Genomic DNA, 26,513 nt, shown 5'->3' on the forward strand with positions numbered 1-26,513 from the left:
TATCTCGCCTTTGAAACCGTTTCTTGCAGACCCATACTGCACTAGATCAACCAAGAGGCGGCTGTCCAAGAGTTATCACCCAAGCTCATCAGGGAAAAGATTTTCGTAGCTCTCGTACTGCTAAGATGGTCGTAAGTTAACGTCAATGTACTTCACTTACGAATATCTTAGCGCTAGCAAAGCTTCGAAAATCTGTGCCCAGGATCGCTACATCCAGGCTGCTGACTTTCGTCACCATCTTGCAACAGCCGTCGAGATTGCATAAGGCATCCCTGGTTTGAGAAGGATTTCCGACCAAACTGTCAGGAATCGATTGCGTGAACTGGACATTTGTCCAAAAAGGTCAGTTGTCGTACCTGTTTTGAGAAAGTCCCATCTGCACAATCGAGGGAATAAACGTTTTGCCCTGAAACGCATTCGACAGGTCGACATATTCGGTGGTGGATGGGATGGGATATCCAGTACAAAAATCTGACAGCAAATTGGTACAGCAACGCCTAGATTCTCACGTTTCCAGTTATGGACGACGCTATTTCACATACAGCACGCGTCACTACCGTTCAAATTTTAACGTCAGTGTATTGCCATGGCCTTCCCGATGACTACATCAAAACACGAAAGAACACCCATGGGCTGAACTAGATCGACGTCAACGTCAACGTCAACGTCAAAACACGCCTCAGACACTTCCACATTTGACCATTGCATTGAAGGAACAGTGGGGAAGACTTCAGCAAGAGTGACTGCGTCGACTTTATCAGGTTGTGCTGAGACATACCCGAGCACTTACTTACTTTGACGCCATCTTGTTCACTCCAGTATACAGAAACACGGCAATAAAAGCTGTTTTTTATGTTGGCAAAACGCTTTGTCTACAGACGTGTGAATTTCCACCTTTTTACCATTGGCATTACATGACACATTTGCTGTTAAACTAACGCTATAATTCTTCCTCTTTTTTTCTCTTTTTGAAGAGTGTGAAAATATGGGCTACAGATCACCAGCAACTGAAGGCAGATTACTAGGACTACTGGTTTTTACAGTGCCAGTGCTGCCTGCTGGAGATTCTTACATCAGTTTAACCTTACATTAAAATACCAAAAATTATCGAGACTCGAGCGCGTTTAAGGACGAGTAATGACCAGTGCGTGCTTAACCGTTACTGTTTAGTCAGATCTGCTGATCAACGTTGGGGTGGTGGTGAGGGTTGGGATCAGCAATTTTGTACATAGGAATATCATACACACCCTGTAAGTTAAAATTTTTTGAAGGATATCTTACAGGCCCAAATCAACCGTAGATTCACTATCAGTAATATCAGGTCAAGTTAAAACTGTAAGAAAGACGTGTTTTGATAAATATGTTGTGTAGATAGATCAATAACAAGTGACCCTTGACCAAAAACCGTTCTGGATCGAGGATAATGACAAGCGGCTGCGTGACACGGGGATATTTGACTGAGGGGAATACAATGTCAATCACCCCTCCCCCTACCTTGATAACCCCCGCTCATGGCGTGTTCACGTGTAACCGTACACTCACCTGCTTATCTAGCGCATAGTTTGTTCAGAAGAGGTCGTCAAACATGGCAGAGAGCAGGCAGAAGTGATGGCAATGAAAAAGAAATGATGACAGGAGCACGCGTTCAAATGACGAATGACTAGCGAGTTTAGTTTTACGCCGCATTTAGCAATATTCCAGCAATATCACGACACGACACGACACGACACGGCACGACAAATGGGTTTCATACATTGTACCCATGTGGGGAATCGAACCTGGGTCTACGACGTACGCTTTAAGTAATAGGATTCTTTACTGCCCCTCAAATGAAGAAACATTACCGATTCACTTGGACGCTGAAACGAAGAGGAACCCAAAATTACGATGTTGCCAGGCCGAGGAAAAGTCATATTCGTGGATGTATTTTCACATTGAAAGAATCAAATACATATTGCGCCGTGAGTCAAGGACAACCTGGTAAGAAACGAATTCTGATGATTTGTTTGACTTTTGAACATGTTCAAACTTTAAAAGTTTATAAGTAAACATGTTAAATGACTAGCAGTTTGATTCAGAAATGCAGTTTGTAAGTTTCTTAATAAAAGGGAAAGCATCGGAGAACAATGTCGTAATAAAATCAAAACAGGAAAATCTGAAAAATAATGTTAACTAATGTTTTCAATGATTGCTCGTTGGTAATAATCCAGTCATCAAATGTGAAATTTTAAATTTTAATCCATTCCCAACTCAAGGCCAAAGTCGGTTGACTCCTGACACATGACCATATCTCATTACGAATAATTTGTTGACTGCGTGGAATTTTGTAGATAACACCTATCTCACCCTGCCCGTACACAACAACAAAATAAATACAGAAAAATCGCCCACAAAAATGGGGAAATGAAGAAAAAGCAGAAAAAATCCAAAACAGCACACGCGAATTTTGAAACGGCTAACCATACTCACAGCTGCATCAACACTGGCTGCGTCTCCTGGACACACAATACGCAGCAGGGTCCCAGTCCTGACCTTCCCGTCTGAAACGTCGAAATGTCCAAAGTAAGGTGATGCCTCAGTTCATGTCGTGACGCGTGGGTACTGCAGATCTTGAGTGACAAGATTCATTGTTAACTTGTAAGATTATAAGTTGGACATGGTTCATGGACCATTCCTTATTTATGGCTAGTGGGGTGATGATGATTTTAGGAGTGGGGTTTGTGGGTGAGTGTTGGTGGGTGTGAGGTGTGGGGTCATCCATTTTGTACACTTTCTCTAGGGGGTGGGGATGTGTGTCATTGGTTTTTAGGGGCAAGCACTTACTTTGAACATTAATTAAAGGGGAGGCGTGTCATTCACATTGTATGTGCAACTCTATTATATCATCCCCCCTAAGTAAGTCTCACACAGACCCCCCCCCCCCCCCAACACACACACACACACGCACACATACACCCACCTTGCGCGTAGAAATGGACTAATACTGGTATTTGAGCAGTCGAGACTGTTAGGATTATCTAGTTTCACTCAGCTTAAGGTCTCTCGGCTTGGAAATATTGACAAGGTATACACAGGTCTGATATATACTCTTCGAGAAAAGAAAGGGATAATGAACTTTCAATTTGGATAGGAAGTGTAAACGTTAACAAACGTTTCAAGAACAGACATCTTATGAACGCACTACCATTTCCCTCTATTACCACCCCTAGACACAACGCATGATATACACGTGCACAATGCAAGTAGTCCCATACACGTGCATGGGGTCCCATTCTTGATTTTGACGTTTTTCTCAAGAAGGTCGAGAAATCACTTAGAACATTAATTTTGAAACTCATCTTGCATCACGCATTTTTTAGTGTTTGTTTCTAGTCGTTTCATAATCGTATACATGCAAATTACATGCCACACACCAGTCATCTTTCCGAAGCGACTAAATTCCAAATAACTAGTCGGTTGTAAGGAAGCGCAACTGGTCATGCACTCTCAAAACATTCAATAATATCATATCAACACTGACTGACTCCGATAAATCTCCTAAATATTTTTAATCGTAAATTAAATAAAATGAAGATCCCCTACTTTCTTGAAGAGTATATCATATAAATAACATATGTATGTATACATATTATTACATAAAATGCAGTTATCCTCTAAGTAAACATAAAAAGAGAGTTCTAGTTTGTTGTGTCTGACTAGCTCTTTGTAGAAACACACACCAGCTGTGAGAAGGTTATTGACAACTAAATTAGATATCTGTTTAAAAAATGACGCTATGTGTTTTGGTGATAAAATCGTGGACGGATTCAACTATTTTCTGGTTTTCACAGTGAAACATTTGTCCGTTCACCGACGGCGTCTTAGTCCACAGTGAGAAAAGATCCATCTTCAAGCCGTAAGGAAGGTCATGATTGAGTATGGAGTACTTGTGTCTTCCTTGGCTTGGCCATCTCGTTACCCACTCCCCCGAATCCATCCCACCAGGGCGTGTGGGATTGTAGGGCCGTATCAGCGACAATTTGGCTCGGTGGATAAAACGGGACTCCTATAACCCCGTATAACCCTCACCCCAATGATATAATTTGTCGTTTTTGTGTATCCAGGTTTGTGTATTCTGTAATATTGTATAGAACTGGTGAAGTATTAATCACAATCAATATTTTGCTTGCTAAACTGTAAGGAACATCGTGCCGGACAAGGTTTTCCACAACACATGCACATAAATGTCAATGTCTCTCACAGACTAATAGGTGCACAAGCTTTTCAACCTTCAGTTTTTCTGTCTCCAGGAAACATACCTTAAGCAGACGGATAAATTTGACTTACGTCAGTACAGCTCTCACCATTCCTTTTCTCCTCCGGGTGACAAAGCCACTGGAAGCTCCTCTATCTTGGTGAGGCAGTGTATAATACACAGCCCTGTTGATCTCACTGCTAACCTTCAAGCTTCGTGTTGCAGTTCGGATTTCGTTACACATTGTATTTACTTTATGCTCTTTGTATATACCTCCATCTTCAAACTTCCAGAAATCTGACCTTCAAGCTCTATATGATCTGCTACCCCATCCCTGTATATTCATGGGGGATTTGAATGGACATAATCCTTTATGGGAAAGTAGTGTTATCAATACCATAGGAAACGTAATAGAAGAATTTATTTCTGACAACAGTCTCTGCGTATTTAATGCGGGTACACACACATATTCACACCCTGCTACAGGTAGCTATTCTGCCTTGGACGTTACACTCACAGATGCAGATCTTCTGAATGAATTTTCATGGTCAGTTCATCATGATTTATGTGGAAGTGACCATTTCCCAACACTTCTCTCAGTCAATAATCCGTCTGATGTTCCACCCTCATCAAGGTGGAATTTACCAAAGGCTCACTGGTCTAAATTCACATCATTGTGTACAGAGAAACTCAAACATGAAACGTTCCAGAATATTGCTGACCCCATTCAATTGTTTTCAGATACACTGCATACTATAGCTACAGAAACAATTCCTAAGTCCTCTGTAAATCCACACATTCGTAAGCCATGGTTTGATGGTGATTGCAAACATGTAAGGAAAAACAGGAAGAAGGCGGAAAAATATTTTTTGTAAACATCCAACTGTACATAATCTGAATAATGTTAAAGTAACCAGAGCTAAAGCTCGACGTACATTTAATCAAAATAAGCGTAAGGCTTAGAGAGCCTGTGTCTCCAAGATTAACTGTCGCACACCTATGTCAAAAGTGTCGAATATGGTACAAGGGATCAGGGGCAAGGGTTCCAAAACAAGCGTTAAACACTTAGAGTCGGAGATCACATTTTGGAAGATGCTTCAGATATTACAAACAAACATGGTGAAACATTAGCTGAACATTCATCTTCATCACACTGTCTTTCCGAATTACAGAGGTACCAGAAGTTAGAGTAAATGAAAAACATTCATTTCAACTCTGACAATAGTGGAGGCTACAACGAAGTATTTTCCCTACATGAACTACAAACTGCTCTAGTGCAAGCTCATGATACAGCAACAGGGGCTGATAATATTCACTATCAGCTCCTGAAGCATTTGCCTGATTCATGTCTTGGGGTGCTTTTAGAAATTTTGTGATGAAATTTGGACTTCACTAACATTCAATCCCTCCTGGCGGAATTTTATTGTGGTTCCTATACCTAAGCCTGGTAAAGACCATTCAGATGCATTTAATTATCGAACTATATCATTACCTGCAAAACTATGGAACGAATGGTAAATAATCGTTTAGTGTGGTATTTGGAGACCAGTAATCTGATTTCGACCTGTGCCATAGAAAGTTATGATGCAAAAATAGGCTTTTAGATCACGTTTCATGCAGAATATATCGTACCTCAGTAAGTAAGAGAGGCTTATATGTCTGTACTTCATGCATGCTCAAGGCGCTACGTACAATAATATCCCTGTTATTTGACAACATTACTATACTCCCTGGGGATCATACATCATAGAGAGCTACTGGCTCACATTGTCAGTACATCCATTTGGATGGGTGGACTGGGACCACGCAAATGTTAAAGCCGGGGTATCTCACTAGGAATCAAACCCGGGTATTTGGGGTAGAAGACAAATGCCTTATCCACTCTCAGATTTATTATTGTCTTTGACAGTGCTACTTTTAGTTTCATGGCTGCCAATCTTACAGGTTGCGACCAGTTTTCTTGTATACGCGCGAAGCAAACAAACGTTCGGTTCGAAAAATATTTTTCTTATCAAAATAAAGTATCGCCACCTTTAAAGGTAAACACCTATTTTTTACTGGGTTGTGCTCTCAGATGTCCAACCCCATGCTGAATATTTACTCACATGAAATATATATTATTCAACATTTTAACGGCAACTTGTGGTATATTAGACCAGTCTTCGCCTCCATTCCCCCTTCCAACTTCCGTTTCAACGGAGTGAGGGAACCGGAGGGTATTATTCCATATGGAATACTTACAGAGTTACCTCTCCTGCCTCATTTGCCCACTGCGCCACAAGTGTTTTTATGTAGAATAAATGTTATGAAAATTCTAACAATAACGACGACAGATACGACAAATAAAGTATAACAGGTTCATGATAAAATTAGGCAATATCGTATTTCTTATTAATTTCTGCTTACTCTTGTTTCTTCACTCCGTTCAACCGGAAGCTGGCAGGGATAATGAAGGCGAAGAACGATCAATACCACAAGTGGCGCTTAAAATGTTTAATAAAATGTATTTCAGGTGAGTAATTATTAAATGTGGGGCTGGAGATCTAAGAGCACAACCAAGTGAGGAAATGGGTGTGTACGTTTAAAGGTGGCGATATTTGAAGCGAGGGAAGCACGTGACCAGCCTTCGCTAGAAGAAGTCTGGTCATATTGTCTATGCTGCGCAACCCCATTTGCGCTTCAGTTTGCCTGCTAACCATTGCAGCATTGCGTTGAAGGTGTTACGGTGATATTGAAAGCCATGAAATAACAAATACCACTGTAAAGATACAAAAATAAATAATAAGATAAATAAAAATTAACTATCTGCAGTAAAGGACTTGTAGCAAGCGAACCGTCGTGAGATATAGGGCATGTTCTAATGTTCGCAACAGATCGCTAGCTGCTTCAAGTCGTGATGAGGCGAGATTCCAAGCATGGGTACAATGTGTGAAGCCCATGTGTGACTAGACCCGGTGATGATCGCCACATCCGGACAATTCCTTTCAGAAATCGTTCTGTAACGGCGACGTCAACGGCATCAGGACGCCGTATCAGTCAATATATTTATACCGGCGACGAAGAGTACATGGTATTCGAACACGTCGACACTACCACAGAAGTATCTAACCCTTTAGAATCGACGTGGTCGACTGACATGGGCCACGCCAGTATGACGCTGACAGATGCGTGATTGGTGACGTGATATTCAACCTCGGGAGTAGGTTTTGTCTTACGGTTATGACGGCCGGGCTCGTGTGACCCACGCCTCCAGGGCACAAGTTGAAACACAATCAGGTCACACTGACCAGGGCTAAAGGCCACACGCCATCAGGGCAAACGGTCACACACCGCCAAGGCACAATGACCCACGCCATCAGGGCACAAGGTCACACGACCAGGATACAATGCACAATGACCCACGCCACCAGAACACAACCACCCACACCACCAGGGCATACTGAACCACGCCACCAGAGCAAAATGACCTACACCACAAAGACACAGTGATCTCACATCAGAACACAATGACCCACACCATCATGGCACAATGTCCCACCCCGCAAGGACACAATGCCCCACCCCACAAGGACACAATATCCCACGCCACCAGGGCACAATATCCCACCACACCAGGGCACAATATCCCACCCCACAAGGACACAATGACCCACGCCACCAGGGCACAATATCCCACGCCACCAGCACACAAGGTACCAGTCTATTCGGGCACGTCATCGGGGTATAATTACCCAAACCATTAGGACACAAGCTACCACACTATCAAAACACAACAGTTCCCCACTAGAAAGCTACAACGATAAAACAACAAGACTTTTTTTCACATACGACCCACTAAGTTGATATCCACAGCCCAAGGCGAGAAATATGGTTTCATACATTTGCTCAAACCCGACCCTAAATGACACCCATGAACCACTGCACACAATATGATTTCCTTTGTCTTTCTACCTACCTTGTTTTCTGTCTATCTACCTACCTACCCACCCACCCATCCATCCATCCATTCATCCATCCATCCATCCACCAACCTACCTACCTATCTATCTATCTATCTATCTATCTATCTATTTATCTATCTATCTATTTGGGCCATGTTGAAGGGGAGGCAAGGGGTGAGGCGGGCAATGCGATTCGCTTCTGATTACAAGCATTTGTTGCAGCTAGAGGCTGTCATTTATTTCGTGTCACGAGTCATTTTCTCATAGGATTGATATGCTTGAGCAGATGTTCGTATGCTTTTACTTGGTTCATTGATGGAATCATTACTCATTTCTTGCATTCGCTTTCCGAAGCCTTTGACACACAATGAACCACATATATAACCTCTCGTAGTTTAAATATAGTTCGAAATAGAAAAATTTTGTGTTTGGTCATTGTGCGAGAATGCAGCGTTTTTGCTGCTGTTACTGTCTGGTGAAACGATGACTAACTCCACGTTTCTCCTAAATCAGAGACGTGTACCGATGTATAGTCTCTTGTCAGCACGCTATATTGAGTTTTTCGTCGACGCCTCTTCAGCTAAGTTAAATAATTCTCTTTTCTTTCCTTCACACGAGTAACGTTACTTTTGCTACTAATGTCTACAAAAATATCTTCATCAAAATATTTACAGCGCCTTTAAGGTTATATCCTATTTAGAGCATTAAACTATAAAAACGGTATGTAGATCTGTAGCAAGGGAAGGTAGATCACCATACTAGGGACCGTGGGGACTTACAGTACCTTTCCTTCCTGCATGAACCTTAAGCTGGATCTACATAGCCGTTGGCAATTCTAGACAAATCTGACCTGGGCAAAAAACGTAAGTGGATATATGGGATTTGACTGATGGTTTTTTCACGGTTCATCGAGGTTTCTCTCATTTTTTCCTTCTCTTGGGACACATTTAATTCCTTTGTTTACATGATGAAAAAATACAATCAGGATTCCTGGTCCATGCTAACGACACTGAGGCAAATTTCGTAACGATCATTACACAAAGACGGATTATCGTATGGAAACACGTACACAACCTTTCGGATTAACACGGATTGTACCTGTTTTGTTTCGTGATTGTGTTTGATTGCTGATGGTTAAAACATTTAAATCCGATTCGTCGATTTCACTAATGCTACTCAGATTACAGAGCGCACAGTCGAGCGCACAGCTGCGCGAACAACTAAGCGTCCAGTCATAGTAAGATGTGAAGGTTGGCTGCGAGAAAACCGCGTTGCACTAACAGTGCCATATACCTGCGTGTTTGTGGAAAGTGCAAATAATTTGTCAGAGAACTGATCGGTAAAACATCGTTCCCCTCCCGGGACGTGAGAGCGAGGAGAACACAATGGCTACGCCGAAGATCAGCCTCCTGATCATCTTGTCTGCGTTGAATACTTGTAAGTAGATGATATCAGATCCGATTGGTTCAGGGTATTGATTTCAAGGTTATGTGGACATATTGTGTACATGTATATTGTACAATCTTGCTACATCGCAGATACAATAAGAGAATCCACTGTAATTCTAAACACGTCATACAAATACTTCGAGAAAGCCGTCATATGGCTGGAATATTGCCGAGTGCGGCGTAAAACTAAACTCACTCACTCAGACTTCGAGAAAGGGAATAGGACTTGAAAAACTGACCACCGATTGTTGTAACATATCGTATTTATGCTTCTTTTGTTATGACAGTGGAACGAGGGAACGGGGGTGGGGCTTTGGGGGCCGGGGCGTAGAAAAAAGGGTGAGAGTAACATTCAAACCGTTTTTGAAATTATTCATTTCTGTCACCTTCACAGTGCCTAAACGCGCTGGTGTGATAATAGAAGGGATGACATCCCATTATCTAAAGCTTGACGGAGACAAACCAGGGTTTCTTATCATGCCCAAATATCCGTGACATTGGCGTACATAATGACATTGTATTTTACAGACTTTCATTTCGACAAACCAGAACCAACAGAACCGAAATTTCGGTGCCATGTTTGATGCAATCATGACACTTGTGCCTCACATAAATTCTGTCATCGGGACATCTTGTTTTCATTTCGCAACATTGCCTCGGTACAAAAGTATATGAACAAAACAACCGCCATCTTCTCTGTACGTGGTGACACAATGCGGTTTAGAACGTGGGCAAATGCCATTGGTCCATACCTGTGTGTTGTCACGCATTGACTACTGTAACACACTCCCGCAAACTTATTTTAGAAGTTGGTATGATGAGGATGAAGACGTCTCCTGCAGCGTTTGCCATCTTGTCTGATCAGAAAGTTTCAAGTTGTACCCAAGACACAGCAAGGACAGGACATGATCACACCACGCCATTTCTCCAACATCTAAACTGGTTTCCAGTGCCACAGCGGATAAACTGTACTGTACTAACTGTACCTGCTGAGTACAGTGGTCAACAACAGCAACTACAAGAAAGCATCCACATATCAGCAAGACATCTACGTAGATCAGTTCATCAATCATGAGTCAAACTGAAGTTCTGAATTCATGGATCCCTAGGATACCAGTGATTGCTTATATATGAGAGATAAATGCATGTTGTGAAATGCTTATGCCATTCAAATCTTGCGAGTGAGTTAGGTAGCTGAAACTTACAGTCACATCGGCAATATTTTAACCATATCGTGACTAGAACAAGTTTTAATTTAACCATAAATTATAACAAAAGAGCAGCAAAACCAACTAGAATATCAGAGTCAAGAAATAAAACTAGCATCTCCTGCTAAAATGGGATTTCAAATTAGTAACAAATCTTGCAAAGAAACGTGAAATAAAAAATGAAATACTCGCGGCGTATAAGTGTTACCTTATTTCTTTCTGCCAGCATACTGTTTTATTGATGTGGTTTACGAATACACTTGCCTCGGGATACCCCATTAGACCCTTCGTGATATCAAGATTGAAGCGAGGGCTGGTCATCAAATTTTGCCAGTTAGCAAACTGAGAGATTAGCTGTTAGATTTCTCACACACAAAGAATAAGACATTTGTGCTTGAGCGTTTCTATTTCTCGTCACAAAGGTCGTCCTAATTTATACCTTTTTGACAAAGAAATGACTTCGCTGAGCTTATTCTTTACGTCACTTTATACTGATAATTCCTAGCTTTATTTCTTTGATAACAGCACTAATAGTTGTTCAACATTCAGCAAGATAACTATCGAATGGGACAGCATCAAGCTTAGATTCCGACATGTGTTGAAGAGTATCCAGTGATACTGTGTGATTGTCACATGTCTATGAATAGACAATAGCTGTTTTAATTTTGTTTAGGTATAGTGCAGTCACTATCGGCTGATTTATGAAAATGAGATATATATATATATATATATATATATATATATATATATATATATATATATATATATATATATATATATATATATATATATATATATATATATATATATATATATATATATATATATATATATATATATATATATATATATATATATATATATATATATATATATATATGCGACTATGTTTGTCGTAGGAGGGAACTAACGGGGTCGGGTGGTCAGGCTCCCTGACTTAATTGACACATGTCATTGGTTTCCAGTTGCGCAGATCGATCTGTTGATCATTGGGTTGTCTGGTCCAGACTTATTTACAGACCCTCAGTCATAAGCTGGGATAATGCTGAATGCGACGTAAAAGTAAACTCACTCACTATACTATGCATACGACGCTACGCGGGATTGAAAATACTTAAAATTACTTTACATTTGTAAGGTTCATATTCGTTCAGCATCGAAGGCGAGACCCAGCTGCGGAAGGATCTCCTCAGCAACTATAGCATTCATGTCCGTCCGTCACCTATCACACAGGTCCAGATCGCGTACAACCTGCTCTCAATACTAAAAATGGTAAGTGAAAATGTTTTTTTTTCAATCGCTGTTTTACGTTCACGCACTTCACCCGTATCCTCATCTATGACCTGCGATGATGCGATGAGGCCCGTGAAGATCTGGGTTAGAAAAGATCTTATGCTTGCCATGAAAGACGATCATGCTTGTAGCAAAAAGCGACTAACAGGATCGGGGGGTCAGTCTTGCTGCCGTGGTTGGCACGTGTCATCGTATCTCAGATGTGTAGAGCCAAGCTCATGATGTTCATCACAGGATTGTCTGGTCCGGAGTCGATTATCTACAGACAGCCGCCACACAGCTGGAATATTGCTGAAGGGGGCGTAAAATTAAATCAGCTGCATTACTAACTCACTAACTCAAAACTGGTTGTGTCTGTGCTGAAAAGATGTACATGAATATGAAAAAACAATAACGTGCGCCCATTTTGACTTTTAGGTGTGGCCATTTTGACTCGAAGTTTTGGCTATTGTGACTTTTGACTGAAGTCAGTATGGACATATTTTGTTAGGTCATTTTGACCTGTTCCCTGTGTGAGTGTTTAGTGATTGTGTGTGGTATGTGTGTGTATGGTAAATGTGTGCGGCATGTGTATGTGTGTGTTTAGTGATTATGTGTGGTATGTGTGTGCGTGTGCGTGTGCGTGTGCGTGTGCGTGTGTGTTTAGTGATTATTTATGGTACGTGTGTGTGTATAGTAATTGTGTGTGGCATGTGAATGTGTGTGTTTAGTGAGTATGTGGGGCATGTGAAGTGTGTTCAGTGACTGTGTATATGGCGAGATGTGATGTGAAGTGTGTTCAGTGACTGTGTGTAGATGGCTGGATGTGATGTGAAGTGTGTTCAGTGACTGTGTGTAGATGGCTGGATGTGATGTGAAGCGTGTTCAGTGACTGTGTGTAGATGGCTGGATGTGATGTGAAGTGTGTTCAGTGACTGTGTATATGGCGAGATGTGATGTGAAGTGTGTTCAGTGACTGTGTGTAGATGGCTGGATGTGATGTGAAGTGTGTTCAGTGACTGTGTGTAGATGGCTGGATGTGATGTGAAGCGTGTTCAGTGACTGTGTGTAGATGGCTGGATGTGATGTGAAGTGTGTTCAGCGTGATGTGTAGATGGCTGGATGTGATGTGAACTGTGTTCAGTGTGATGTGTAGATGGCTGGATGTGATGTGAAGTGTGTGAGGTGTGATGTGTAGATGGCTGGATGTGATGTGAAGTGTGTGAGGTGTGATGTGTAGATGGCTGGATGTGATGTGAAGTGTGTGAGGTGTGATGTGTAGATGGCTGGATGTGATGTGAAGTGTGTGAGGTGTGATGTGTAGATGGCTGGATGTGATGTGAAGTGTGTGAGGTGTGATGTATAGATGGCTGGATGTGATGTGAAGTGTGTGAGGTGTGATGTGAAGTGTGTGAGGTGTGATGTGAAGTGTGTGAGGTGTGATGTGAAGTGTGTGAGGTGTGATGTGAAGTGTGTGAGGTGTGATGTGACGGTGTGTGATGAGCGTATATGTGTGTTTGGGATGAGTGATGTGGGAGTGTCATTGTGTTGTATCATTACCTATGTTCTCTTCAATCCGCAGAATATTCAAGAACAGCAGATGGCGCTTGCCGGTTGGTTCACTTTGGTAAGTTTCACAGTTTTATCTGCAGAACACAAGATAAAGTGGCTGTCAACATGGTCTATTTTATTCCACTCCTCTTGCATGGCAACGCCAAGTTCACTGAGAGTTGCAGGTCTCATAACCCTACTTGTCACTTATCGAAAATGCCAGGGAAACCAGTCCCTGCCACTCTCAATAAAATAGACGCTGCCTTCACGAGATCCTTCTTCTAGTATTGCCCAGTTAAACGTCCGTGAATAAAATACTCAGAAAAGCGACTAAAGGAAAACATGCAAGTAGAAGTGTTCTTTATTTATACTACCCATCAAGAGTTTAGGCTCACTAGTGTAAATGTACGTATCTTTTCACTCACCTGTTCCGTACTAGATTTTTTAAAAAAATCCTTACTGTGTAAAGGTACCGTTTTCAGATGAACTCCTGTATTGTAAAACAAGTTTGAAAGATAACTCTGAATTTCTAAACATGGCTCTTGGAATATGCTACGTCCTGTGGGTACAACAGAATACGGTCACATTCCTTTTGTAGATACATTACAGTGGTGAAAGTTGACCCTTTAGCTCTAAGTTTATGTTTAAATTGTGCTTTGCGTAGTTTAGCGAAGTTTCAAAGTTCAACGGTTCCGCCATTTTCATTTTTCATTGTTTGACTACGAGTAGTTTGATTGGTTTGACACGATTCTTGGCAATGATGACAAGGGTACAAGTCTTCTTGTAGGTCAAGGAAAGAGACGAGTTTTTACGAATGAAACATACAGTTTGACCTTTGATCTCGTCTTGTTGCAGGTGTGGGATGATCCAAGACTGGCGTGGTCGCCAGACTCCTACCAGAACGTCAGCGACATACACACCGACCACGACCACATCTGGTTCCCCGTCCTCGTCATCGATAACGCGTAATGATCGTTCATTGACCTTCATCAATCACATGCTCAGTGATATTTAGTTATCACTTTACTTTTCTTCTGAATCATCTTATTCATCGATCTGCTTAATTATCATATTCACTGATCTGCTTAATTATCACATTCATTGATGTTCTTAACCATTGCATTTATTGATGTGCTTAACCATTGCATTTATTGATGTGCTTAACCATTGCATTTATTGATGTGCTTAACCATTATATTCACTGATTTTCATAATCATTAACATTCAACTGTAATCACCAACGTCCCCGATCGATTTCCAGCACCATTTAAAAAGGACCAATTGTTGCATAAACTGAAATCCAAAAACATAACACTTTACTAAATGATCTACTCTAATCAATAGCTCAGTGATCTGCACCAGTCACCATATTTTAGTAATCGGCATCAATAACTATTTTTACTGTTCTGCATCAATTACTGCATTTACAGATCTGCATCAGTCACCCAACTGACTGGCCTTTATCCTATACACAGACTCGTCGGCATAACGCAGGCAATTATTCCTTCACTCACTAACTGCCATCATCGGAAACAATCACTAACTGCCATCATCGGAAACAATCACTAACTGCCATCATCGGGAACAATCACTAACTGCCATCATCGGAAACAATCACTAACTGCCATCATCGGAAAGAATCACTAACTGCCATCATCGGAAAGAATCACTAACTGCCATCATCGGGAACAATCACTAACTGCCATCATCGGGAACAATCACTAACTGCCATCATCGGAAAGAATCACTAACTGTCCTCGTCGGAAACAATCACTAACTGCCATCATCGGGAACAATCACTAACTGCCATCATCGGGAACAATCACTAACTGCCCTCGTCGGAAACAATCACTAACTGCCATCATCGGGAACAATCACTAACTGCCCTCGTCGGAAACAATCACTAACTGCCATCATCGGAAACAATCACTAACTGCCCTCGTCGGAAACAATCACTAACTGCCATCATCGGGAACAATCACTAACTGCCATCATCGGAAACAATCACTAACTGCCATCATCGGGAACAATCACTAACTGCCATCATCGGAAACAATCACTAACTGCCATCATCGGAAAGAATCACTAACTGCCATCATCGGGAACAATCACTAACTGCCATCATCGGGAACAATCACTAACTGCCATCATCGGAAAGAATCACTAACTGTCCTCGTCGGAAACAATCACTAACTGCCATCATCGGGAACAATCACTAACTGCCATCATCGGGAACAATCACTAACTGCCCTCGTCGGAAACAATCACTAACTGCCATCATCGGGAACAATCACTAACTGCCATCATCGGAAACAATCACTAACTGCCATCATCGGGAACAATCACTAACTGCCATCATCGGGAACAATCACTAACTGCCATCATCGGGAACAATCACTAACTGCCATCATCGGAAACAATCACTAACTGCCATCATCGGAAACAATCACTAACTGCCATCATCGGGAACAATCACTAACTGCCATCATCGGGAACAATCACTAACTGCCATCATCGGGAACAATCATAAACTGCCATCATCGGAAACAATCACTAACTGCCATCATCGGGAACAATCACTAACTGTCATCATCGGAAACAATCACTAACTGCCATCATCGGGAACAATCACTAACTGCCATCATCGGGAACAATCACTAACTGCCATCGTCGGAAACAATCACTAACTGCCATCGTCGGAAACAATCACTAACTGCCATCGTCGGGAACAATCACTAACTGCCATCATCGGGAACAATCACTAACTGCCATCATCGGGAACAATCACTAACTGCCATCATCGGGAACAATCACTAACTGCCATCATCGGAAACAATCACTAACTGCCATCATCGGAAACAATCACTAACTGCCATCATCGGAAACAATCACTAACTGCCATCATCGGAAAGAATCACTAACTGCCCTCGTCGGAAACAATCACTAACTGCCATCATCGGGAACAATCACTAACTGCCATCATCGGGAACAATCACTAACTGCCATCATCGGGAACAATCACTAACTGTCATCATCGGAAACAATCACTAACTGCCATCATCGGGAACAATCACTAACTCCCATCATCGGAAACAATCACTAACTGCCATCATCGGAAACAATCACTAACTGCCATCGTCGGAAACAATCACTAACTGCCATCATCGGGAACAATCACTAACTGCCATCATCGGAACCAATCACTAACTGCCATCATCGGAAACAATCACTAACTGCCCTCGTCGGAAACAATCACTAACTGCCATCATCGGAAACAATCACTAACTGCCATCATCGGGAACAATCACTAACTGCCATCATCGGGAACAATCACTAACTGCCCTCGTCGGAAATAATCAGAAACTGTAATCATCGGAAACAATTACAAACTGCCATCATCGGAAACTTGTCGAAATTTTCAAGTTTTTTCCCATGTTTTCTGTTGCCGTGTGGACCAAATTACGTAACCTGTTTACCCCTTTCCGCCATATGCATTCGCTAAGAAAAGAATTTCATCGGGTTCCTTGAAAATATGGGTTTTGCAGATTAATTGAAACGTTTGTAGAACTCCTCTGCTTCATTGTATTATATTTTTGGTGTAATTTCACTGTAATTTAGCTTTCGATTCAAATTGCGTTGTCACAGAAAACATGTCGCACAAATATCTAATTTACATATCCAATGTACTTACTGGTGTCCAAATTTAATATTTGAGAGGCATACAGATGTCGGCGCTGCAACGGAGTTTACTCTCTGCAGACAGCATAAGTTCGTCTCGATGTCATATGTTCTTAGGGCATATAAAATTAAAAAAGGATACGCAATTGGCAAAATAGAAACTTTTTGTCATCGATTTACGTTTTTCATCTAATTTACCACCTGAAGCTCCACACGCTACACGATTATGTCCGAGACAATCTGATAAATGGTGACCGGCGTTCCGGCTTCCCTGTATTATCTATGTATTATTATGTATTACTTATTAGTTATATGTTACAATGACTACTGATATTACTAATAACTGTTCATTTATTGATTGTATATAATTTTTTTGCTGTGACTTAATTTTCACGCTTTTACTTGTTTGACCCAGGTCACCGGATGTCTCGCTATCCGGACGAGTTTCGAGTAAAACCGAAACGTCCGTATGAAAGCAAAACGTCCGGATAAAAGCAAAACGTCCGGATAAAACCAAAATGTCCGGATAAAACCAAAACGTTCGACTGTATATGGATGAATAACTTCATCATATCAGAGAGAGTGACGTTTCAGTGTAGGTTTTAACTTGTCAGAACCTACACCAAAACGTCGCTCTCACTGTAATAAATAAGCTGTATATCCATTTCGTGTTATCTTTCCTTAAGTTCATAAACCCGTGAAGATTCTGGCTATAAGTGATCTTCAGTAAGCAATGCTTGTCGTAAGTGGCGTCTATCTGGATCGAGGGGTCAGGTTCTGTGACTTGGCCAACACACGTCATCGAATCCCCATTGCGTTGATCGATGCCCATGCTATTGATCACTGGAGTGTCTTTTCCAGACTCGATAATTTACAGACCGCCGCCATGTAGCTGAAATAATGATGGATGCGGCATAAAACTAAACTCACTCACTCACTTAATGTCATGGTAAAATGTTTTTGCTTTTGTTTTTGTTTACACACAACAATATATGGTCATGGAATGTATTGGGTGCCAACAATTCTTTTTCTATTTTTGCCTCTGTCCTGCCAGCGTGGACAACTTGTCCCCTATCGAGGACGACGCCGTGCCCATGAGGGTGACGGAACATGGACAAGTCCGCTGGACTCCTCCCCGGATCGTCACGGCTGCCTGTGACATGGACCCGACCTACTTCCCCTTTGACACACACACCTGCTCCATAGAAATCACCAGTTTCGGCTACACCCTTTCGGAGGTCAACCTGACTGTGCTGGGTCATGGGATGGTGACGGACTTCTACCAGAAGGATGGGCTGTGGAAAATGATTGACCACACAAACTCCCGCTCAGTGTTCGTTCATGATGGCGATTCCTACGCACGTATTCAGCTTCAAGTGACAATGAAGCGGCTTCCCAGTTATCACGGCATCAATCTGATACTACCCGTACTTATCAACAGTATCCTTGTAGCCTTTGTTTTCAGACTGTCGCCTCAGTCTGGAGAGAAGATGGGGTTTACCTTAACTGTCCTTTTGGCCTACACTGTTATCCTGACAATCCTTGCAGACGCTGTGCCTTCTACTTCAGTTTATACCTCTGTACTGGGTGAGTGGTTTATGTCTACATGTCACATAACACATCTGATCCAGTGATCAATATCATGAGCATCGGACTACTTCAGTTTATACGTCTGTACTGGGTAAGCGGTTTATGTCTACATGTCACATAACACATCTGATCCAGTGATCACTATCTTGAGTATCGGACTACTTCAGTTTATACGTCTGTACTGGGTGAGTGGTCTATGTCTGCGTGTCACATAATACATCTGATCCAGTGGTCAATATCATGAGCATCGGGCTACGTTTTTGTGATACATGCGTTAACAAAGTCTGACCATTCGATCGCTCTTACAAGCATGTGTTTCTGAAGATCAGAGCTAACCCCGAGCCTCGCGATTCTTAATTTGTTAAACGGTGTACCTAATATTTTATTTATTAAAACGTGTTTTCCGTGAAAATCAACCGCACGTTTTGTCTGTTTCAGAGGTGTATGTATCTGCAGTGCTGTTGATGAGTACAGTCGCCACAGTCTTGTCCGTGTACTCCCAGGTGATCTACTTCCGCCCTGCTACCTGTCCTATCCCCCCATGGGCCGTAAACTGCGCCAAATGCATGGCACGAGTTGTGTTCTGGGAGGCGGACAGACAAAAATCCCTCAAGAGACCATCCAAAGATAACATAGTGGTATCCCAGCCCCCGGAAAGCACTCGCTTGAAAGGCACCAGCACACCCGTGGGGTGGGAGTCTCCGTCTTCCGTCTCCACTCAGGAGTCCCCCGACCCTAACGACATGACTTGGGAGGACCTGTCCCTGATTATTGACGCGTTCTTCTTCTGGGTTTTCCTCATCGCCATAACCCTTCTCTCTATATGTGTGCTGTCGATCCTCGGCGCTCAATATTAGAAGGAAAAAGATCGTACACTTGACTCGGGAACAGCTATCGGTGACTACTAATAATTGATTGGTTGTCCGTCTTGTTGTCTCTGATCGCCATCGGTTTTGTGCTCCATCCTGCTCCTGGCGATTCTCGGCGCCCTGTGGTAGAATGACCAAAATCGTACTCATGACTTGGAATGAGCTATCGCGGACAGTTGACAAATGATTCGTTCAAGATCCTGCACAAATGATAACTAATTCGCTCTCCTTCCGTTTTTTTTTCTGATCGCCATCGGTCTTCCTCGCCATCCTGCTGCTGGCGATCCCCGGCGCCCACTATTAGAATGTCCAACACACCTCACTTGACATGGGATCGTATGAGGTCTAACAACTGACTCGGTCTCCTTCTAGGCGTTTTTAATCGTCACGGCCTCTCCAGTCTGCTGCCGGCGATTCTCGACGTCCAGTGCTGAATAGACTACATATGACCACTGCCAGAACAAAGCTCAGGAACATGTTAAGTTGAAAAGTGTTTGCAGTGAGACTTTGCAGTTTAAAATATACTTCCTTTCAAAAGTTTAGACTCAATAGTTCAGTAACCAGATAGATAGAGATAGAGTTTAGAACAGTTTAGATTTAGTTTAGAACAGTTGAATGAAGTAAGTGGCTATATTTACACTAGTGACTTAAACTTTTGATGGGTAGTATATATTATGTATGTATGTCATGCAATGCACCGGTGCTATATTTATATCTTGTAATTGATTGGTGTTCAAATTAAATAATACTGTTTTATAATGTATTATTGCACAAACAATATGATAAATATTAATACATTTGTGCACGATAAACTCTGTACAGGGAAATATTGAAAATATTCCATCTATACATAAATACATATTTTTTTTCTGTTAGAGTAGATTTAATTATATGCTTTTCGTTTACACACTATCAAACCATTTTAATATGACTTGACTGGTAGTGTTGAATCAGAATCTTATGTTAGAAAGTATTTTGAAATACAGTTTTCTCCACTTTGTGTGCCATGCAATATGTTTTTATATGAGTGTGCTGCAGACACATTGAGATAAGAATTTGGCTTTTTTAAAAGTAATTATGTTTAAAACATGTAATGGTGTTATGTGTTTCTGCGATTTGAATGAGCATTGTTTTACGCGACTTTTTAGTAATATTCCAACAATGTCATGATTTGAGACACCAGAAATGGGCTTTATACATTGTACCCATGAGTGGAATCAAACCCGGGACTTCGACGGGACGAGCGAACGCCTCGACTACAAGGCTATCCTCAGACGTCGTTTTAATAAGACATTGTGTCACCTGGCGTTAAGCACACGAATACACATACGCGCGCGCACCCCCCACCCCTTCAAGCTAACAAGCAAACAAACCAGCCAACAAGCTAACAAAGAAACAAACCAGCCATCAAGGTAACAAGCAAACAAACCAGCCAGCAAACTAACAAGCAAACAAACCAGCCATCAAGGTAACAAGCAAACAAACCAGCCAGCAAACTAACAAGCAAACAAACCAGCCAGCAAGGTAACAAGCAAACAAACCAACCAGCAAGCTAACAAGGAAACAAACCAGCCAGCAAGGTAACAAGTAAACAAACAAGCTATTCAGCAGGGATTCCGAGATAATGCACCAGGGGACACCTGGAACTGGTTACAGCACATCGTGACGGAGCCGTCCATGTGTACAGCGATGGTGTCAGCTGATTGCGTTACACACCATCAAGAACGACACCGTCACCGTCAGCTTGTTTATAGATCCGGATTGTCATTCATCCATATTATAGCGGTTGAAGAGAACGTGAAGGCGTAGCCATATATTCCAGCAATACTACGGTGATGAACGGCAAAAAGGGCTTCGCATATTCTATCCATGTGGGGAATCGAACCCGGGTCTTCCCCTCGCCCTTCTTCTAGTAAGGGTGGTGGGATAGCCTTGTGGTTGAGGCGTCCACTCGTCACGCCGAAGAGGCGGGTTCGGTTCCGCATATGGGTACAATGTGTGAATCCCGTTTCTGATATCCCCGTAAATGCGGATGTCTTTTCAAAGCTTGAAACTACGAGAGATAGAGTTTGGGAGGTGGGAGGTGGGGAGAGCTAGAGAGAGAGAGAGAGAGAGAGGGGGGGGGGGGGGGGGGGGGAGAGAGAGAGAGAGAAGAGAGAGAAAGAGAGAGAGAGAGAGGGGGGGGTACAGGACCTAACCCTGTTGGAAGCTACTTTACGCGTGGAATGGCGTAATTGCGTTGGCCGTCCCTTCAGAGGATCAGGAGGTTGACAGGGGTATGAGGAGTGTGCTGGCTGGCACACACGGAGGTTACACTCGATATTGACTTTGAATCGTGAATCGAGAGAGAGTTTGGAACTGGAAATGTTTTGACTGAGTATTCACAATTTTACACAAAATTGACCTCTGCTGTAAATGTCATTCTGTAATCTAGAGGATATAGCTCTTGATCCAATGGCACACTGCACTAAGGTTACCTTAGTGACTTGCGATCACCTTTGTGATTCGTGAAAGGAGTCCATGGTCTTGCTTGCAGTTTGCCAATGATATATATCCACATATAACGAAAATAATTAGGCTGAAGAAGTTGGGCAGACCAATCCATATTTAGAGAAGGTTCATCTGGTAACTGTTTTACAGATGTCATAATCATTTGTATTTACAATTACAGGAAATATTGTTACAGATATGATGACACTGATTTTAAAATCAAAATAAATATTAATGTTGTGGTTATACAATACTATTAAATTTACGTTTCACTTGTTAAAAGTGACAATCATGTGACCATATAACAGTCATTTCCGATTTACACTTTTCAAACGAAGGTAACCTTTTCGAGGAAAACAAAATCCACGTTTTCCAAAAGCACATGCATCCTGTTGAAAGTAAAAGAGAAATTCAATAATATGTTCTTTGTTCTTAAACTAAAAGTCCTAAACCAAATTATGATAGCTCGTTTTTTTTCTGGAAGATTTCCTATGTGCCAGCCTATATTTGTGCAAAATGTACTGGGTGGCGCTTAACTTTTTATTCACGGTATAATTTCATACACTAGTTGAATATGTTCTTGTTAAAAGACTGCTTGTTGTTTACCGTCATAGTGAGCAATATTGCATCTGTGAAAGGCAACGGCTTGTAAATAATAAAGTCTGGACTACACACTCTTGTGATTGATAGCATGAGCATCGCAAGTGAGATACGAAGACATGGGTCAACCAAGTCGGCGAGTCTGACCATCCGACGAGTCACGTGACCAGCAGTGTTGACAGCTGGGTGTGTTGTGTTCGAGATAAAACTGGTACAAGTCAAGAAATAGGGAACATACTGCCACATATTTGGCGCTAGGACGTGCCAAATATATGAGTGAGTACCATAGGAGTTTCAACTGATGTTTGGAGGGCCACCATTGGAACGTTTGTTAAAGATTGAAAAAACGTGGCTCAACGACCCCCGTTATTACGCTAACGCCGGGTATCAAGATGGGTGCAAGAGTGTTTGTGTACTTGTGTATGCTTGTTGTCTTGTCGGGTGACGTTGAAAGCAATCCTGGACCCAGAACTGGTGGTAGGTACTATAATAGTGACTCCAGTAAGAACGGAGTACATACATGATTGTCAACAAATGTTGAATGGCGGGCGAATGTTTACCGGGTGGGAGTGAACAGGCTCAGTCCGACCTGACTAATATGGCTGCCATTGCAAAGACGTTGAAAACAATTCAGGATGAGATATCAGCTATGGACTCAAAGTTTGATAAATTTTCTAAAGACTTTGGAAATGAATTAGTTGACCTAAAGGCAGAAAATGATGATTTGAAACAGAAACTGTTTGATTTAGAAATCAAAACTGACAATAATCGAGGCACAGTCACGTAGATCAAATCTGATATTTCATGGACTCACTAACCGTAAGGGGGAATCGTGGGAGGATAGTGAAGCCAAAGTGAGAAACTTCCTTCGCGATACCCTTAAACTAGAAAACGCTGATACTGTACCGATAGAGCGGGCACATCGACTGAAAGCCAAAACAGCAAATTGCCCTGTCATTGTAAAGTTTGCCTCCTACAAGGATAAAAGTGACATCCTTAAAGCTGGAAAATCGCTCCTGAATGGTGATACAAATTTTCGCATCACACAAGATTTCACGGAGAGGGTGAGATGGCTTGGATCACTACTCTTCCCATTCATGGACCATGCACGAAGTGAGGGTTGTACTGCCTTCTTGAGCTATGACAAGCTTGTTATCAACGGCAGTGTCCATATTTTTGATGAACGTAAACACGATCTAAAGCAGATCGGTCAGCGACGTAACTGGATTGAGAGACCCTCATCTACACAACGTAAGGACAAGGCCGACAATCCGACGGGCGATAACTCCTACAGCGTGACGTCATTGACGTCCAGTCTAGGGCGACCGGATACTGCATAGGAGCATGGCTGTGGCCCCAGTGATACTCGCACTTGTGATGACCCGTCCAACCTGATGAAACTGTTTCCTTCTGTACTCTTTCCTTGGAACGTATATGGGTTGCGATCAGCTTTAATCTTTCAAGATTGTCTATCCTTTGTTAACCTGTTTGACGTAATAGGCTTTACAGAAACTGTGTGTAAAGATACACAAGCTTTACTTAACACTACATTGCATAATTATTTCTGCTTTTCCCTTATCCTGTCTTCAATATATGTATATACGTACACCCGGCTGGGGCGACGGAGTACCATGGTCTAGACGACAGTGGGATCAACTTGCTGGAGAACAAGCTTCACCAACTGAAAACAGAATTTGGTGTGAATTCAACTTTCATTATATGTGGAGACTTTAATGCGAGAACTGCAGCTGACGATGATTTCATTTTTGACGATAATGCTAATTACATACCTGTAGATAATGACTTGTATACTGAAGACCCCTACGTAAAACCGAGACTTTCCTGTGACACAGTGGGGAATAAGCATGGCCTTGAGATGCTCACTCTATGTAAAACAATGAACATGCATATCGTTAATGGACGTATCACCAGTGATACCCCTGCTAATTGGACATTTATTTCTAACACTGGAACCAGCATTGTAGACTATTTTGTCATCAGTACTTGCTTATTTCCTAATATGGAGGATATGTCAGTCCTCACAAGGACAGAATCAGATCACCTACAACTTGTATGTACCTTTACTAATATTTTCTCTATACAGCAATGTTAAAATGTCCATAATGACATACTGATGGTACGAGTACCTCGCTTTAGAATGAATGGTACTAGCTATGAACACCTTCAGGCGGTGGTCTCTGATAATATTATAGATACATGTATGGAGGAATTTGTTTCATCCCTTGACACTGATGTTAATGTTAATGTCGCTGTTTCCAGATTAACAAATATTTTCCAACTACTCTGCTCCAATGTGGGCTATAATGCAAACAATTTTAAGGAAAAAAGTAGTAACCAACCACCATGGTTTGACAATGAGTGCAACTTTCTGAAATCAGAGAAATATAAATATCTCACTAAACTTAGAAAGTATCATTGCAAAAAAAACCCGTAACAAATTATTTGCAAGATAAGCAAACTTTAAACGTTACTGCAAGTTGAGGAAAGCCCACTACGATAAAATGCTTGCAAATGAGATCTCAAATGCCGCCTTTCAAAGTGATTGTAGACTCTTCTGGAGAACAGTGAAACATCGATTGTTATCAGATAAAGGAACGAGTAGCATCACACCAGACGCAAGGTTCTCCTACTTTTCTGATCTACTGAATGCACACACACAAAAAAACCCAAAAGTAACTGAGTGGGTGAGTGAGTTTAGTTTTACGCCGCACTCAGCAATATTCCAGCTATATGGCGGCGTCTGTAAATAATCGAGTTTGGACCAGAAAATCCAAATGATCAACAACATGAGCAATTGGGAACCGATGACATATGTCAACCAAGTCAGCGAGTCTGACCACCCGATCCCGTTAGTCGCCTCTTACGACAAGCACAGTTACCTTTTATGGCAAGCATGGGTTGCTGAAGGCCTATTCTACCCCGGGACCTTCACGGGTCCCAAAAGTAACTGGTTCGATGATGCAGTGTATAGTTTTGTTGATAACCACACTTGTGAACTTTGTGAATCCTGTGATAATTTCCCAATAGATCTTACTAATGACATACTGAATAGTGTAATCACAGAAAAGGCGTTACGTAACAGTATTCGGGATTTAAAACCAGGTAAAGCCCCTGGTGATGATGGTATACCGCCTGAATTTTTAAAACTGAGTACTTCATATTTCTTACCTTTTCTACTCTTATTGTTCAATAAAGTCATGGATAGTGGCGTATTTCCAGATAGCTGGAATACTGGTAAGATAATCCCGTTATTTAAATCAGGGCCAAGAAATAGCCCAAACAGCTACAGAGGCATATTCCTCTTGAACTGCTGTGGAAAGGTTTTTACATTAATCTTAGAAAAACGTTAAAGAATTTGGTTAGATATTAATAGTCTAATTGCTGAATCTCAAGCGGGGTTTCGCCCAGAGTATTCCAATGCAGACCAAATATTTACAGGCCTTATGTACTAAATATCTGAGTAAGCACAAAGGTAGATTTTATTGTGCATTTATAGATTTTAAAAAGGCCTTTGGCCTCGTTGACCGAAGAAAATTGTCATATCTCCTTATGAAAAATGGATGTCATGGTAAAATCTATAATGTCTTAAGAAACATGTATTCTTCCGTTAT

At 41.7% G+C, this 26,513-nt stretch overlaps 1 protein-coding gene across 1 annotated transcript; it reads left to right on the forward strand.

Annotated features, from left to right (window-relative positions):
* The first annotated feature begins 9,560 nt into the window (after positions 1-9,560).
* On the forward strand, positions 9,561-19,779 carry LOC137259281 (neuronal acetylcholine receptor subunit alpha-3-like). The gene is made up of 6 exons (XM_067796915.1): positions 9,561-9,612; positions 11,970-12,103; positions 13,686-13,730; positions 14,510-14,619; positions 18,387-18,919; positions 19,361-19,779. Exons 1-6 carry the CDS (start codon positions 9,561-9,563, stop codon positions 19,777-19,779), a joined length of 1,293 nt encoding a protein of 430 aa, XP_067653016.1.
* Positions 19,780-26,513: the final 6,734 nt, after the last annotated feature.

This window comes from Haliotis asinina, chromosome 13, assembly GCF_037392515.1.
Source record: "Haliotis asinina isolate JCU_RB_2024 chromosome 13, JCU_Hal_asi_v2, whole genome shotgun sequence".
Lineage (NCBI taxonomy): Eukaryota > Metazoa > Mollusca > Gastropoda > Lepetellida > Haliotidae > Haliotis > Haliotis asinina.

What these genes read in the sequence shown, in the direction of transcription:
- LOC137259281 (XM_067796915.1), top strand. Translation starts at nt 9,561, where the DNA reads ATGGCTACGCCGAAGATCAGCCTCCTGATCATCTTGTCTGCGTTGAAT. An exon ending in TGCTCTCAATACTAAAAATG is followed by an intron (nt 12,104 to 13,685) that starts GTAAGTGAAAAT and finishes TTCAATCCGCAG; the next exon opens with AATATTCAAGAACAGCAGAT. An exon ending in AGTTTATACCTCTGTACTGG is followed by an intron (nt 18,920 to 19,360) that starts GTGAGTGGTTTA and finishes TGTCTGTTTCAG; the next exon opens with AGGTGTATGTATCTGCAGTG.